Source organism: Microcaecilia unicolor, chromosome 7 (genome assembly GCF_901765095.1).
Source record: "Microcaecilia unicolor chromosome 7, aMicUni1.1, whole genome shotgun sequence".
Classification (NCBI taxonomy): Eukaryota; Metazoa; Chordata; class Amphibia; order Gymnophiona; family Siphonopidae; genus Microcaecilia; species Microcaecilia unicolor.
In genome coordinates this window covers 130383400-130401218 of record NC_044037.1, presented here as the reverse complement: position 1 = coordinate 130401218, position 17819 = coordinate 130383400, and the positions used below count along the sequence as shown (strand labels likewise).

General features: G+C 40.6%; 1 protein-coding gene across 2 annotated transcripts in view; it reads left to right on the top strand.

Moving 5' to 3' along the window:
* The window catches only part of LOC115474906 (late cornified envelope protein 3D-like), a 198544-nt gene extending 183339 nt beyond the window's left edge, over positions 1 to 15205 (top strand). For both annotated transcript variants that reach the window (XM_030210606.1, XM_030210605.1), the window contains one exon: positions 14793 to 15205. In XM_030210606.1, coding sequence (XP_030066466.1) covers positions 14793 to 14852 — 60 coding nt within the window. In that variant the 3' untranslated portion in view covers positions 14853 to 15205. The remainder of the gene's footprint in view (positions 1 to 14792) is intronic.
* The last annotated feature ends 2614 nt before the right edge of the window (positions 15206 to 17819 follow it).

The following is a 17819-nucleotide window of genomic DNA, read 5'->3' as shown; positions in this document are numbered from 1 at the left end:
AAGCATCACCCATTACGTCACCACACACTGGATCCAATTGGTCAGTTTTTGCAGTGATGTCACAAATGGCTGAATAAACCAATTGGATGCCATTCTGTCTGTGAGGTAATTGTTACCACCCCTCTCGGCTGGACTGTAGTGATGTGCTCTCAGATACCTGATGGTTGTAGTCATGGCGAATATCTAGAGAACACATACTTACAGCCGAGGGAGTGGAACAAATAAACTAACCTCGTCCTTTACCCTCAAAGAATAAAGGAGGAAAAGAATCTAAGTTTAGGATTTGTTCCTGAAATGGAAGAGCCGCACCTTCAGATTTGCAAATTGTTGCAGGAATTTCCACTATTGTTAGCAGACTCTGTGGTACTTCAGGAGTCAAACAGCACACACCAGAATGAGAGAGAAATCTTCTTTATTTGCCAGCAAACAAAGTAGAACATCAGCACTAAGTCTCTTCTTCTCTTTCTCAGCTCTCTGGATCTGATGGCTTCTGTCTCAGCTCCTTCTCTTCTTCTTAGCTCTCTCCTTCTCCCTTCTAACGTAAGCTGCTTCTGCTCCCAGTTATATACAGTTTCAAACCCCTCTAGCCCCCCTTACTTTCCAGATGGTAAAGAATAGATTGATTACCCTGCCTTGAACTAATCACCTCTACACATATGTTCAAAATATCAGTTACATAGGTTCCAGACATTTCCTAACTGACCTATGACCTGGGCCTCTCAGACTAGACAATGTGGCAGCTATCTCTGTATTATTCACATAATCCCAGTCATATCTTAAACTGGGTTCTGGCATTCATTAAGGGGTCAAGGGACCAATCTTTGCTTAATGGCATACAGATATGGTTTGTTATTACTTTCAGGACCATTCCTACACTTAGCTATTCATCAAGAAACAAAGTTGACTTTTCCTGACCTTTTTCACCTAGCTAGGACTGTGGATAATTCAAACCAGATGATCTATTTAAACTTGCAGAGATATCACTTGAAAGGTCAGACAAAGTTGAATTGAAAAGATATTCTACATAGAAATAGAACTTATTAATTACACAGAATAAAACATATTCTAAAATAAACAGAAATCAAAATTCCTTATAAGACAAAATCTAACTCATCTAGAATTATTTAAAATCTACTCTATTTTCTTCTAACCAACATTAGCCTAATCTTTTTAAAACTATCTTCTAACACTGTTTGCTTGTTGATCCCTCGAGATTATCCACTATGCCCAATAGCCTTCAGATGTGGTAAATAATTACTTCTCCCTCACCTTTCTAACCTCTTAGTCTAACAAAAGCTAGACATTCTTGAGCAATTAAACATTCCTCACTTACAGGGTGAAAAGTTAAAATAGAATTAACAATTTCTCTTTGCCCAAGCTGCCTCAAAATGATCTTTTTCTTTATTGAATACAAATGCAAACAAATTTTCATTCAAATAAACTCAAATTCACAATTAGTGTGTGGCTTAATAGAACTGCAATAACATATTCAACATTCAAATGTAGTTTTACATGTATACCCTTAACTTTATCTGTTTCTTTCAACAAAATCACCTAAAAAGGCAGAAAGGACCTTTTCAGATAAATTGTCTTTTTATCAAAATCAGATATTTGTTTTAATACTCTTTCCTTGCTATTGATGTCAGAATTTGAGTCTTTATAGGTATTATGAATGTTTGTGCAAGGATCTCACTTGAACCCAGAGCACTTAGGCAAGTCAGGAAAACCTGGATTTTTTTTAATATTTAATGCTGTTCTGTTCTTTAGTTTTCCCTTAAAATGTTGTGAAAAAATAATATATTTCTTTCAACACCCTTGGCAATGTCACTTAGCTGTAGTTGAATTTATTTAAGTGATGTCTTTCTTACGTTGGAGCTCATCTGGAACCCTTCAGAGGATGACTCCCCCAGATTTCTTCTCCCTAAACCTCACTTATAAAGAAAATAAATGGAGGCAAGACCCTTGAACTCCCTCTGTTCTTGTTCAGGCTCTGGTGACTATTAACCAATTCTCAATACTGTGGCCAAACTTTCTAATTGAAATAAAATAAGTTAAAGGTTTTCTCACTACAAAACCTATTTCTCACTGTTGTTTCCCTAGTCTAAAATAATCCAGCAGGATTCAACATTCCATCTCACAGACTTCACATAAAAGCATAACTTTTCCCTTCACAGCTATCAGATCAATCTGGAGAATACAGCACACTCAGACAACAGCAGTGCTAGATTTTCTTTATTCTGAACTCAGATTCCAAACCTTGCTTGCACTGAACTCAGAACTCTCACAAACACCCCCTCCCCACAGACACAGCTTAATGGTTTCTTTTCTTTTTTTTTTTTTTCAAATATCCAATTCACGTCACAGTTCTTCCCATGTGTCACACTTTAAATCCTTACACACTTTTAGGCTTTCTCATGTAGTACAATTCCCACCACAAATCAAAGCCTCTCTCACCCTAAAATGGTAAATCACTTATCTCTGGAAATTCAGGGCTATACTGGAACATTCACTCAGCTCACTTTCAATATCAAAGTACCCTTTTTCAATGTCACTTATTTCACTTTAAACTCATAAAATATACTTTTATTCCTCTTACTTTACACAGACACACACCATACGTTTCTCTTTCCCAGACTTCCCTTCTCTATCTCCTCAGCAGCAGGGTTGCCAGGTAGAAATTTTTTTTCCAGCCCAATCCAGGCCAGAAACCAGCCCAAAACCCGCCCAAACACAAACCCCGCCCCTGACACCCCCACCCCCGCGTCACCGGCCCCGCCCCCGCCGTCACCGGCCCCGCCTCCCACGTCATCGGGCCCGCCTCCCCGTCATCAGCCCCGCCTCCCCATCATCGGCTACGCCTCCCACGTCATCGGCCCCGCCTCCCACGTCATCGGCCCCGCCCAAAACGTCACTAACCCCGCCCAAAATGTCACTAACCCCGCCCAAAAACGTCACTAACCCCGCCCCCCGCGGCCGAAAAAAATCAAAAAGCCGCCCAAAAAGCCGCCCGGAAGCCCAAAAAACCGCCCAAAAAACCGCAACCCGCCGCGGGCAAAAATGTCCCGCGGCGGGTCGCGGAAAACCGCCCAATTGGGCGGTAAAACCGCCCACCTGGCAACACTGCTCAGCAGTCTCCCTGGCAACTCACCCCCACTAGAGGAACACCTGACATCACTCAACCAATCAGCTTGTCAGCTAAAGACTGTTTTTTTTTCTCTGATCTGTTTAGAATCTCCCTCCCCCATAGAAGTAAATGCAAAACTTCCTATACAGAGAATTTCAAAGTCAATTTTAATCTGACTTGTACCCAAAACAGCAAGGAACATTTTATAGTACAATCCCCACTTAATCATGGTTTATTTCTTGAAAAATAAAACCACATTTAAGAAACATCTCACACTTTCTTCAGCTAACTCCATTAAAAAATTCCCAAGCTAACTTTAAACCTTTTCCAGCCAGAACCATCCACCAAAACCCTGGAAAAAGCCCCCCCCCCCCCCAGAGCCCCAGAAAAAACATTTAATATATGTTAATGTTATAAATCAAAATAGTTTGGAGAACTCACTAAAAAGAAGATGTGTCACCCCTTTGACTCTAAAATCATCAATCAAGATAGATCATCTATAATTACCAAAAGAACCTCAAACCACCTCCTGGAAACCAACTGCTCATAGAGCTTGATTCACCATTCAAATGAGGAGTAAATTACTATCACTGGTTCTGGTAGGGAGATGCGGAGAAAAACACCAGCTGAAAAAACTCAAACTAAATTGAGAAAACCAGCTGGTCCAAAAACTCCTCACCCCCTCCACTAACAAAAGAGTCAAAAGCGGTGCACCTCCCCCTATAAATCAGCACCCCACTAGTACTCCCCCATAGAAACCTAAGCATAAACACCTATCTTGTAATTGTTATTATATTATAATGCTCTTCCATAAGGAAACATGCCTTCCACTTGGTCTCCTGTCAATTTAAACAGTCCAACAATCACTTATCTGATTATTTGTGAATTCAGGACTCATAGGCGACATGCAGTTCTAGCTGATGGAAGTCCAGTGGAGCCGCTGCTTAAATGTTCAGTTCAGTTCAATAGTTAGAACATCCTTCATGTCCTACTTTCAGTTCCATGTCATATTAACAATACTGTATCTTGTTTTTCATTCGATATTACCAATACTGTATCTTGTTCTTCATTCCGACAAGTGCGCCTTGTTTCGCCACAGTCTGGCTGCTTCAGGAAAATATATCTCGGATCCTGCTTAGGACCTTAAAAAACCGAACAGACTCACATAGTAAACTAATCAAATGGCGCAAAGAAGGAAATCGCTGGCCGGAAATATAAAGCTCCGCCGCGTCACTGTTGTTAAAATGGAACGCCCCATTTTTAAGAATACTCCAATCAAATCGCTTCAACTATAAAATAGCCAATAAGCTTTAAAAGTAGGCGTTCCATTCGATATTACGATTCAAACCTTTAGGTTCTACTGTTTGTAATGAATAAATCCAAAACTGTTCTTTTCTCCATAGAATGGTTTTAATATCCCCCCCTCTCTTACCCAAATTGACTTGGTCAATGACCATACATGTTAATTGATCAAACTGATGTTGGAATTGAATACAATGCCGTGTCATCGGTGCTTCCAACTTTAGTTTGGTCACACAGTGTCGGTGTTCAATCACCCTAGTTTTAAACTGACGTGTAGTGTGACCCACATACATCAATCCACATGGGCACCAAAAAACATAGATCACATTGACAGACTCACATGTGGTATTGCATCTTAGTTGGAAAGTTTTGCCAGTTGTAGAAGTAAAAACTGAACCTTCCTTTGTAATTGCACAGATCGAACAGTGCCCACATTTTTGATGACATCCTGCTACATGTTGCTTTTGTGTCCAAACATCAGCATAACTCAACTGATCTTGCAGGTTTCTATTACGTGAAAAGGACATCATTAAATGATGGTCATAAAATGCTGGTTGTGTAGCCATTATATTCCAATGTTTTCTCAAAATTGTGGTGATTTGTGATGGCTACACAACCAGCATTTTATGACCATCATTTAATGATGTCCTTTTCACGTAATAGAAACCTGCAAGATCAGTTGAGTTATGCTGATGTTTGGACACAAAAGCAACATGTAGCAGGATGTCATCAAAAATGTGGGCACTGTTCGATCTGTGCAATTACAAAGGAAGGTTCAGTTTTTACTTCTACAACTGGCAAAACTTTCCAACTAAGATGCAATACCACATGTGAGTCTGTCAATGTGATCTATGTTTTTTGGTGCCCATGTGGATTGATGTATGTGGGTCACACTACACGTCAGTTTAAAACTAGGGTGATTGAACACCGACACTGTGTGACCAAACTAAAGTTGGAAGCACCGATGACACGGCATTGTATTCAATTCCAACATCAGTTTGATCAATTAACATGTATGGTCATTGACCAAGTCAATTTGGGTAAGAGAGGGGGGGATATTAAAACCATTCTATGGAGAAAAGAACAGTTTTGGATTTATTCATTACAAACAGTAGAACCTAAAGGTTTGAATCGTAATATCGAATGGAACGCCTACTTTTAAAGCTTATTGGCTATTTTATAGTTGAAGCGATTTGATTGGAGTATTCTTAAAAATGGGGCGTTCCATTTTAACAATAGTGACGCGGCGGAGCTTTATATTTCCGGCCAGCGATTTCCTTCTTTGCGCCATTTGATTAGTTTACTATGTGAGTCTGTTCGGTTTTTTAAGGTCCTAAGCAGGATCCGAGATATATTTTCCTGAAGCAGCCAGACTGTGGCGAAACAAGGCGCACTTGTCGGAATGAAGAACAAGATACAGTATTGGTAATATCGAATGAAAAACAAGATACAGTATTGTTAATATGACATGGAACTGAAAGTAGGACATGAAGGATGTTCTAACTATTGAACTGAACTGAACATTTAAGCAGCGGCTCCACTGGACTTCCATCAGCTAGAACTGCATGTCGCCTATGAGTCCTGAATTCACAAATAATCAGATAAGTGATTGTTGGACTGTTTAAATTGACAGGAGACCAAGTGGAAGGCATGTTTCCTTATGGAAGAGCATTATAATATAATAACAATTACAAGATAGGTGTTTATGCTTAGGTTTCTATGGGGGAGTACTAGTGGGGTGCTGATTTATAGGGGGAGGTGCACCGCTTTTGACTCTTTTGTTAGTGGAGGGGGTGAGGAGTTTTTGGACCAGCTGGTTTTCTCAATTTAGTTTGAGTTTTTTCAGCTGGTGTTTTTCTCCGCATCTCCCTACCAGAACCAGTGATAGTAATTTACTCCTCATTTGAATGGTGAATCAAGCTCTATGAGCAGTTGGTTTCCAGGAGGTGGTTTGAGGTTCTTTTGGTAATTATAGATGATCTATCTTGATTGATGATTTTAGAGTCAAAGGGGTGACACATCTTCTTTTTAGTGAGTTCTCCAAACTATTTTGATTTATAGAATTTATAATATTTAGGTTTGGGTGTTTCCCAATTGTGATTTAGGATATATGTTAATGTTACCATATATTACATAATCAGTGACAGTGTTCCAAACATGGCTGCTCTTTGGCTTTGTTGGAGCTGCTTGAGGCACTTCAAATCAGTGGCGTAGCCAGACCTGATATAGTGCCCACCCATATTACCTAGGGCAATGAGGAGCCCATCCCCACCCAGAAATTCCCCAACAATAAATTTTAATAGTGACCACCAGCCCCAGGCAGGCAGCAGGCCCCAGCTAGCTCAATTTAAAAAAAATTACACAGCACACATCACACAATGTTAAAAATTATGATGAAAAAAAAAGTATTTTTATTACCGACTCCTATTGCTGCTGGGCTCGCCTTGAAATAATGTCGAATCATGAAGAAGAACCTTCCAGGGCCAGGCTCATGCTCCTCACCTCCGCTCCGCAACCCTCCTGTAAAACGTGCACTGCATGGCGTGCACGTGGTGGTGGTGGGCTGGACTGGAGTCCTGGACTGGCAGCTGAGCGGGTGCCACCATTCATTCCAGGCAGCTCCGCGCTCCGGAACTTTCATCCGATCTGGGCGCATTCAGAGCTGCCAAGGGGTCCCAATTTTTGAGAGGGAGATTTTTAGTACATACCCCCAGCCCTGCCCTACTCTGTATTTGTTGGATTATTTGTAGTAAATAATTAGCAGATTTTAGTACACACAGCTTCAGCTTTAGAAATGTTAATTTCTTTCTTCATCTCTCTCTCATTCACCCCTGAATAATTCACTGCTGAGTCACTTTAAAGTTGAAGTAACAAAACATCTGTTTACTCACAGTTTGTAGTTAGATTATAATCAGACAGGCTTATATATACATATTACTATACATTTGTATTATCAGCTCCTTCCATGTGCTTAGATGGTAATGGATGCTCACACCACCATAGATCCTCTCAGGTTAGGAGAGATCATGAGCTCCATGTGCTCCATGTGCTGCATCTAATGTGTCTAAACCCCCACAGGAAGTTGCATAGCTGTGTGACCTCTCTAAGTAATTCACATCAGAGGTCACAGAGTAATAGCAGAGAAATAATAGGTGACAGGCAATGCATGTAAAATACAATTACATTCCAACAAACCCCTTCTCATGCATAACTGTCATGCAATTATTTATTCATACAAAGTCCAAGCTTTATACGCAGATTCACAAAATGTTCTCTGGGTAATGGTTTGGTCATGATGTCAGCTGTCATCTCACTGGTGTGACAATAGTGTAGACTGATGACCCCTTCTTTTGCCAACTCTCGCACGTTGTGGTATTTCGTTGCGATGTGCTTGGTGCGTGACTGAACCTTGTCATTCTGTGACAGTCGGATGCAGCTCTGATTATCTTCCATTATCTGGATTGGTCTCTTTTCAGCTATTCCAAAATCCAGCATAAGTTTTTCAATCCACATCAGTTCTCTGCACGCTTCCGATACTGCCACATATTCAGCTTCTGTAGAAGACAAACTCACAATACTTTGTTTATGACTGGCCCATGAAATTTGTACATTTCCTTACATAAACACATATCCACTTGTGGATTTATAATCAGAATGATCCCCTGCCCAATCTGAATCACAGTAACATATTAGTTTTGGATTACTATTGGCTGAAATCTTTAATTTACAATCAATGGTACCCTTTAAATACCTTACCATCCTTTTAACTGCAGTCCAATCTGATTTGGTAGGTGAGCTGACCCTTCTGCTCAAAATTCCTACTGCATTTGCTATATCAGCCCTGTATGTGGTAGCTAGATATAAAAGCTTACCTATGGCTGATCTATATTGGATGTTATCTGGTAAAGGTTCTCTTACTGTTTCATCCTTCAGAAAATCAGTGATCATGGGAGTGCTTACAACTTGGGCATCTTGCATACCTAAACTTTCAATAAGCTCATTTATTTTCTGCTTCTGGCTTAGAAGATAAGAACCATCATTTTGTTTCTCAATTTCTATACCAAGATAGTATGACACATTACCAAGTTCTTTTATCTCAACATTGTGGTTTAAACACTTTACAATGTCCTTGTACTCTTGCTCACTTTCGCTTGCAATGAGCAGATCATCAACAAAAGCTAAAATGTATGCATATTGTCCATTTGTGCACCTAGTGTACAAACATTTATCTGCTTCACCTTGCTTAAATCCTAAATTTGTCAATATTTCATGCAATTTATCATTCCAACATTTTGCACTTTGCTTTAATCCATAAAGACCTTTGTTTAATTTACACACTAGCTGTCTTTGTTTTGTATTTATGAAACCTGTTGGTTGTTCCATGTACAAGTCTTCAGTTATATCTCCATGAAGAAACGCTGTTTTCACATCAATGTGTTTGACTTGCATGCCTTTTGAGACTGCAATGCTCAGAAGTGTTCTTATTGTCGTGTGTTTCACTACAGGTGCAAACACTTCATCAAAATCTTCTCCATATTTTTGAAGATATCCCTTTGCCACTAATCTGGCTTTATACCTTTCCACTTTTCCTTGTGCATTCTTTTTTAACTTGAATACCCATTTGCATCCTATAGCTTTCTTGCCAGGAGGTAATTTTGTAAGAATCCAAGTATTATTTTTATCCAATGCATCAATTTCTTCTTGTGCAGCTTTATGCCATTCAGCAGCTTCTTCTGCTGGCATTTTCTCAATCTCATCCCATGTTAAGGGCTCTTGAGCTTCTGCTGACTTTGTTAGGTAAGACAGTCTTGGGGGTGGAACACCTTTGTTTTCCCTGGATGAGCGTCTGACAACAGGTTGGTCTGACCTTTCCGCATCCTCTAAATCTGAGAGTCCTTCTCCAATTGATTCCCCTTCTCCAACTGTACTGTCTTCTTCAATGATCCTTTCTGTGTCTGCTTCCTCTGCCTGTTCCTCGTTAGATACAGGTGAGTTGCTTTCAGACATCTGCCTTGGTATGGCATTTATATACACTGGCATGTCTATTATGGTTCTAGTTTCATATTCTGGATGATAAGGCTCATCTGGGATAATCCAGCCTTTATCAACCCTTTTGTTTTCATCAAAATATGTAACATGTCTTATGCCAACAATGCCAGTTTTCAGATTCAAAATTCTATATCCTTTGTGTCCTGGAGTATAGCCAACTAAAATGCCCCTTTCTGTTGTGGAATCCAGCTTATGCCTTCTTTGCTTTGGTACATGAGCATATGCTGTACTTCCAAATGTTCTTATGTGTGACAGGTTTGGCTTCCTACCATGCCATGTCTCATGTGGTGTGCGCTCAGCGCCTTTAGTTGGCATTCTGTTTTGTAGGTACACTGCTGTGAGAATGGCTTCCCCCCATAGTCTTTTAGGGAGATTGCTATCTGACAGCATACATCTGGTCATTTCCACAAGTGACCTAAATTTTCTCTCTGCAACAGAATTTTGCTCTGGTGTATAAGCTACTGTTGTGATATGTTGAATGCCTTCTTGTTCTAGAAATGTGCGCATGCTTTGTGAAGTGAACTCACCACCATTGTCGGTCTGAAGAACCTTTGGTTTTCTTTCAAATTTATTGCTCACCATGGCTACGTATTTCTTCAGCATGTCTGTGACTTGACTTTTTTCTTTCAGCAAATAGGCCACACAATATCTAGAGAAATCATCCAAGAATATCAGCACAAATCTGTTATTTCCCAATGATGGGATATTAAACGGTCCACATAAGTCACTGTGTATTAAGTCCAGCACTTTATTACTCCTATTTCCTGTGTATGCAGGAAATGAGGGTCTCACACCTTTTTGAGTAACACAGTCTATGCATTTCTCAATTTTACCAGCATCTGCACTTATCTGAATGCCGGTGGCCAGTTGCTTACTGTAAAGATCCTGGATCACCTTAGAATCACGATGTCCCAGGCGGCTGTGCCAGATTTCCGGACTACATTTACCATCATTCTTCCTTACTTGCGCCATATGTGAGGCTTCACCTGAAATGCTCAGTTTATAAACATCATTATGCATAAAAGCTTCAGCATACACTTCATCATTTTTAGAGATTGTGCACTTACTGTTTTCAAAATGAATCACAAATCCCTTCTTATCTAATGTAGATACACTAAGCATATTGCAAACTGCTTGGGGAATATACAAGACATCACTTACAGGAATTTCTTTAACTTCATTAGACACTTTGCATTTTAAGAATCCAATACCTTTTGCTTGGATCTTAGCAGTCCCTGCGTTTGCAGTTTTAAGAATACCTTCCTCTGGACACATTTCCTGAAAGAAATTCTTACAATTGGTTAAATGGCATGTGCTCCCTGAATCCAAAATCCAAGTACTTTCATTTGAATTATTATTTACCATAGTCAAAGATTTTTCTGCCATTAGAAAGCCCTTGTGTTTATCTTTGTCCTTCATACATTTCCTGGTTTGAAAATTCTTTAGTTCCATTGGCTTAGGTGAGCTAGAGGGAGTGTTTTGTGTTTCCTTACACAATTTAGATACATGTCCCTCCTTTCCACATGAGTAGCAAATCAGCTTGCCCTTGGGTGGAGTTTTCTCATAGCTCCGCCTTCCTCTGTTCTTTGCCAAGAAATTTGTTTCATTTCTCTCTGACTTGCTTTGAGAACACATCTCCTCAGAATCATTTATTATGCATTCCTGCCTTAGTTTTGATGTTGTCTGTTCAAAAGATTGCCCTTCAATGGCCTCATTTACAGACCTAAAAACATCAAACTTCTTTGATAGTGAGGTAAAAAGAAATGCTCTTTTCAATGCATCACACATGGGAATTCCAGAAAGTTCTAACTTTTGAAATGAAGACATAAGATGCATAATGTGATCATTACATTCACTTTTATCCCTTAATTTGGTTTCATTCAACTCTGCTAACCAAATTGGTTGCTGCTTTGCATATGTAGTTGCATACATAGTTCTCAGTTTATATAAAATGTCCTTTGGTGTATCTTTTCCCTCCACTAATATGGCTTGTTTCTCTGAGAGAGCTTCCAAAAGCATGCACTTCACATAATAGTTTGCATTGTCCCATTCAGCCATATTTTCAGCTGTTCTGTCTTGGTCTAAGCATATATTTAATCTTTTTGCTCGAAGGAGACATATGAATCTTAGTTCCCACTGCTGATAATTAAACTCAGTTAATTTAGGCACCTTGAGAGAATAGAACAATGGTGAATTTCTTCCCTCAGCCATTTTCTTAGCCTTCTGTCTGCTGTGTGGGGGGAGAGAGAGACAGACTGAATCTTTCCTTTAAAACTTAAGAGAAAAATGTGGCCTTTTTTTCTGCCTGGTAATATTTCTCTTCTTTTTCAATTCCTGGCCCTGGGCCCATAACCCTTTTGTTGGATTATTTGTAGTAAATAATTAGCAGATTTTAGTACACACAGCTTCAGCTTTAGAAATGTTAATTTCTTTCTTCATCTCTCTCTCATTCACCCCTGAATAATTCACTGCTGAGTCACTTTAAAGTTGAAGTAACAAAACATCTGTTTACTCACAGTTTGTAGTTAGATTATAATCAGACAGGCTTATATATACATATTACTATACATTTGTATTATCAGCTCCTTCCATGTGCTTAGATGGTAATGGATGCTCACACCACCATAGATCCTCTCAGGTTAGGAGAGATCATGAGCTCCATGTGCTCCATGTGCTGCATCTAATGTGTCTAAACCCCCACAGGAAGTTGCATAGCTGTGTGACCTCTCTAAGTAATTCACATCAGAGGTCACAGAGTAATAGCAGAGAAATAATAGGTGACAGGCAATGCATGTAAAATACAATTACATTCCAACAGTATTGGCTCCACTCCCTGACACACCTTAATCCCACTGCCATTTCAGAAAATATTTTATTTAATAGTCTAATACCCTTTTCAATTAACTTTCAGAGGCCAAATCCTCCTGCCTCAGGTCAGGACATCCTCTCCTGACCTGAGGAAGGAAGTGCTGGTCTCTGAAGACTAATCAAAAGTGTTTTAAAAATCAGTGAAGGTATCACCTTATTTTCTATTTTATGTTTTATTTGCATTTATTAGCCTTCATTAACACAGCTACCACATTGCTTTATCCTAAATTAAAAATAAAATTATTTTCTGTACCTTTGTTGTCTAGCCATTTACTTTTTCTAATTATGTTGGTCCCAGTCAAGATTCTGCATTCCTTTGTCTTGTCTTAACTCTCTTGCCAGGGTTTCCTGTTCATTTGTAATTTTTCTCTCCTTTTTCTTTGTTTTCTTCAATTTATTTTTCTGTCTCACTCTCTGTCCAGATTTAATTAATTCTTACTATCCATTCTTTAATTTCCCTCTTTTTACTTCATCTACCTATCCCTTTTCATTTTTCCTCACTTTTGTTCTCCCCATGCCCCTTCCTCTTATTCTCCAGTCTTTCATTAACTCTATCCTCTCCCCCTTTCTCTCCCTATCCTTTCAGTGTCTCTCCCTCTCTCTGAATCCAGCATCTCCTCTTTCTCTCCCTAACCTTCCATCCAGCACCTTCCCTCTTTCTCTCTCCATCCTTCCACCTATTACCCTCTCCCAATCCATCCATCCATTGTCTCCCTCTATCTCCCCTTCCTTCTAGACAGTTATCTCTCTACCCTTTTCCATTCAGCATGTCCTCTCTCATCCTACCAGTGGCTTTCCTCTTTCTCTCCTACCCTTCCATCCAGTGTCATCCCTCTTTCTCTCTCCATCCTTCCACCTATTACCCTCTCCCAATCCATCCATCCATTGTCTCCCTCTATCTCCCCTTCCTTCTAGACAGTTATCTCTCTACCCTTTTCCATTCAGCATGTCCTCTCTCATCCTACCAGTGGCTTTCCTCTTCCTACCCTTCCATCCAGCGTCTTCCCTCTTTCTGCTCCCAGCATTTTCCCTCTTTCTCCCTCCTTTCATCCAGCATTTCTCCATTTGACCAGCTAAGGTCTCCCCCAGTTTCTCTCCAGCAGCTTCTCTCTCTTTCTCCTGCCATTTTTCATGTCCCCTCATTCTCTCCCCCATCTTTCTACTCATCTCTCTCTCTCTGTACCCCTCTTCCATCTAGCATCTTCCCTCTTTCTGCCCCTCCTTCTAGCATTTTTCCTCTTTCACCCTCCTTTCATCCAGCATTTCTCCTCTTTGTCTCTCCATCTGACCAGTCAGGGTATCCCCCTTGTTCCCCTTCCTTCTCCCCAGCAGCCTGTCTCTCCCCTGCTCTTTTCCATGTCCCCTCTTTCTCTCCCCATCTCTCTCTGGCTCTCCCTTCTCTTTTCCATGTCCCCCTTTTCTCTGGCTCTCCCCTGCTCTTTTCCATGTCCCTTCTCTCCCCATCTCCCACATGGCTCTCCCCTCTTTCTCTCCCCTGCTCTTTTCCATGTTCTCTCCCGATTTCTCTCTCTCTGGCTCTCCCCTGCTCTTTTCCATGTGCCCTCTCTCCCAATCTCTCCCACTCTCTCTCTGTACTCTCCAGCGTCCTCTTCTTTTTTTCTCTCCCCTCTGCTCTCTCAGACACCTTTCCCCTACCAGCCACGTTTCCTCTCTCACTCTGTCCCTCTGAAGCAGGAGCAGCAGCAGCGTCGTCGTCAACACAAGAAGAAAAACAAGCGTGGGGCCGCCCGCAGCAGCCTTCAGTCATGCACTTTCGGCTCTCCCATCCTCTGCCCCCGCTGACGTCAATTTCCCGTTCCGGGAGCAGAGGACAGGCAGAGCCGACAGCGCATGACTGAAGGCTGCTGTGGGCGGCCCCGCGCTTGTTTATCTTCTTATGCCGGCTGAACTGAAGTGGTGGCTCGGTGAAGCGCCTGTTTTTGTTCCTGCTGCTGCTCAGGAGAGAAGCGGCGGCAGCAGCTGCAGCAGTGGAGTTCAGCGGGAGACCGGAACGAAGGTGGAGACGTCGATGGGTGGGCCTGGAGGGAAAGTGGGTGGGCCTGGGCCCACCCAGGCCCACCCGTGGCTACGCCCCTGCATTATTGTCATGGCATCCACAACACTAACTCATTTTGAGATATTACCATGAAGAAAAGAGCTCAAACAGTTCTTGTTCTGAACATTCTAGACTTTACAGTAGATGGGTATCATTTATGGAAGTAAACTGAAGACTACAGAGGTTAGTGTGATATTAAGGAGGGGTTTGGGTTCCTCAAAAAGTATCAAATTTGTAATAATGATAGCTTGACAGGCTTACCATTATGGGATGAATGGCTGATCTCTCATTGCTAGTAAGTGCTATTTGTAGAGTTTTGCTACCGGAATAGTCACCAAATACCTTCATGCTGTATCTCTGCAAGTTTACATATGCATATGTTTGTTTTTACAGCATGGCAGTGGATCAGGCTCTTCTGGCTCTGGCTCTGGCTCTGGCTCTGACTCTGACTAAGCAAATGATGTGACTTTCTACTGGAGCATAAATCCATACCAAATCTGATGCGGAGACAATCTCCATGGATCCCTGTGCCAACATCCTAGCAGGCCCTGCAAGATTTCTGTTCTCTCCTTGTATCCCTGTTGCTGACACCCTCCCAGTTTCAGCATACAACTTGCTCCCTGCCTGTAACTCTTCTGACATCAACCTAGGCCCTGAATGCATACTGCTTTATCCTGTATTGCAAAAATATGTTTATCTTTCATCTTCAACCCTACAGCATGTTTTCTTTAAGCTTTAATTTGTCAGGAAATTCATATGCATATTTTCTCCAATGACTAAATAAATCTGTTTATGTTGCAACGATACAGTGATATCCTTTTAAATGCCTGCTGAACAGACAGAGATTGGGTGATAAGCACATAAGTATTGCCATACTGGGACAGACCAAAGACCCATCAAGCCCAGCATCCTGTTTCCAACAGTGGCCAATCCAGGCTACAAATACCTGGCAAGATCCCAAAAAAGTACAATACATTTTATGCTGCTTATCCCAGAAATAAGCAGTGGATTTTCCCCAAGTCCATTTTAATAATGGTCTATGAACTTTTCCTTTAGGAAGCTGTCCAAACATTTTAAAAACCCCGCTAAGCTAACTGCCTTTACCACATTCTCTGGCAACAAATTCCAGAGTTTAATTATACGTTGAGTGAAGAAATATTTTCTCAGATTCGTATTAAATTTACTACTTTGTAGCCTCATCGCATGCCCCCTAGTCCTAGTATTTTTGGAAAGAGTAAACAAACGATTCACATCTACCCGTTCCACTCCACTCATTATAATTCTAGCATTTGTAATCCACTTAACCATCAAGTTCAAAGTGCAAAGTGCAGAAGAGTCTCACATTATAAGCAGGTACTATCTCTGTCCATAGAGGGCTCACAGTTTTTTTGAAGGGACTTATTAAAGTTTTTTCAGCGTTATGTGTTACATTTGTATAGCAGATGGGAATTCAGTATTGTATAGTGTATTCACTTTTCTCATCTATCTTATAAAAAGTATCCCTAGTTTGGTTTTGATGTATAAATCGAGGGCAGTTTTAGAACTAAAAAAAGAGACAAAAATGCAGTGACCCAAGAATAAGTTGAAGTTCCCCTCGAGCTCTCTCCCTCCATCACCTGGGTCAGCAGCTCTCTCTCTCTCTCCCTTCCAGAATGGCTCCCTTTCTCTTTTCCTTCCCTCTGCCAGCCCACAGGTTCAGCGTCTCAATCCCTACCCCTCTCAATGTACACCTTCAAAAGTATCTCTGCAATGTGCAGTGATTCTCCCAGGCCGCTCGCGGCCCACCTGGGAGCACTCCCTCTGATTCATCCCGCTCCCTGTGACTGAACTTCTTATTTCTGCAGGGGTGGGACTAGTCAGAGAATGTGCTCCGGAACAGGCCACAGACAGCCCAGGAGAATCATTGCACTGCCACAGTTCTATAGAAGATTCTTTTTGAAGGTAACAGCAAAGGGGTGGGGATTGAGACACCGAACCCATGGGGATTGTGCTGCTCATGAGATTGGAGGGTGTGTAATTTTTTCAGCCTCACAGATAAGATGGCCCTGTTTATTAAAAAGCATTTTTTAGTCAAAATTTCTCAATTCATAATTGAGTATATATGGTAGATATGCAAAGTCACAATCAAATACAACCACTATCCAACCAAAGCACTGAAAATTATAATGCAATTAAAACAGTTTCCAATTCAGTTGCAGCACTGATAAATGAAACTTTTCCGATCTAGTCACCACAATATTCCACTCATTCAACACTGTTCCATTTATCCAATCACAAATTAAATACATATAATTATGCAACAAGTGAAGAATGCATACAGAACATAGCTCACATAATTATTTCCAAACCCTCTGCATGCATGCTTGTGTATCTGTGTTTCTATCTTTGCTGCCTTTATGTGCATCTGACAGAGGAAAGAAGAGTCATATCAAACATAACTTTGAGTTGAAAAGAAGTAACATGAAATGAAGCAAGGCAGTTTTACAAGGTACACAGATTACACACTAGGATGTAAAATATTTTGATACAAATTCAGTTAATTGTTTCACTATCACTACCTTCACAACAGCGCATTGATTTGAAATAGAGCGATTAACGCTCTTTCCAGCAAATTCTTTTTGGTACTATCTCCTTTGAAAGACTTTGGTTCACCATCAATAACTATAAAAGCCAAAGAACATATATGTGGAGGGGCATTTTCGATATGACATCTAAGTACAACTTTGGATGTTTTTCACAAAACGTCTAAAATCCGAATAGAAAAGGTCATTTTTGAAAAAAGAAAAAAATGTCTATTTTTAAAAAAATTCCAACCTGATAAGAGGAGTTTGATTTGTATATATCAAAAATTCCAACCTATACAAATCATATATATCAAATGGAACCTCAAACCTCCTAACAAGGGACAATACTAAAGTATTCACAACACCTTGTATAAACAGGAGTAGGTTAATATCATAGGTTCCTACTAAGAAGGAAAAAGAGAAAAAAACCCAGACGCAAAAACTCATGCTACATGAGAAAAACGAATGGGATGAAAAACTCTCTTTCCCTCTTATAAATAGCAATTAAGCGAACACCAAAAACCAAACTAACCCAAACTGACCCCAGCCCAAAAGAAGACTACCTAAAAGGAGCCCCCCCGGGAGGAATAAAGAACCCTAGAGATTAACAAGGAAACTGAAATAACAAGGGCAAAAACTTACATACCCACTCTTGCCTAGTAAAGCATACAACAAGCATGCCAAATACAGTAGCTAAAAAGTTACTTAGCTTAATCCAAGCAGGTCAGCTTCCACAATGTCCTTTACTGCTATCTTTGCTGGAAATACTGGCGGTCAAAAATTCCCCCCAAGGACTCCGGAGCCTTACAAAAATTTTTCAACCGACGAAAAAACGCCGACCCTCCAACAAGAGCGC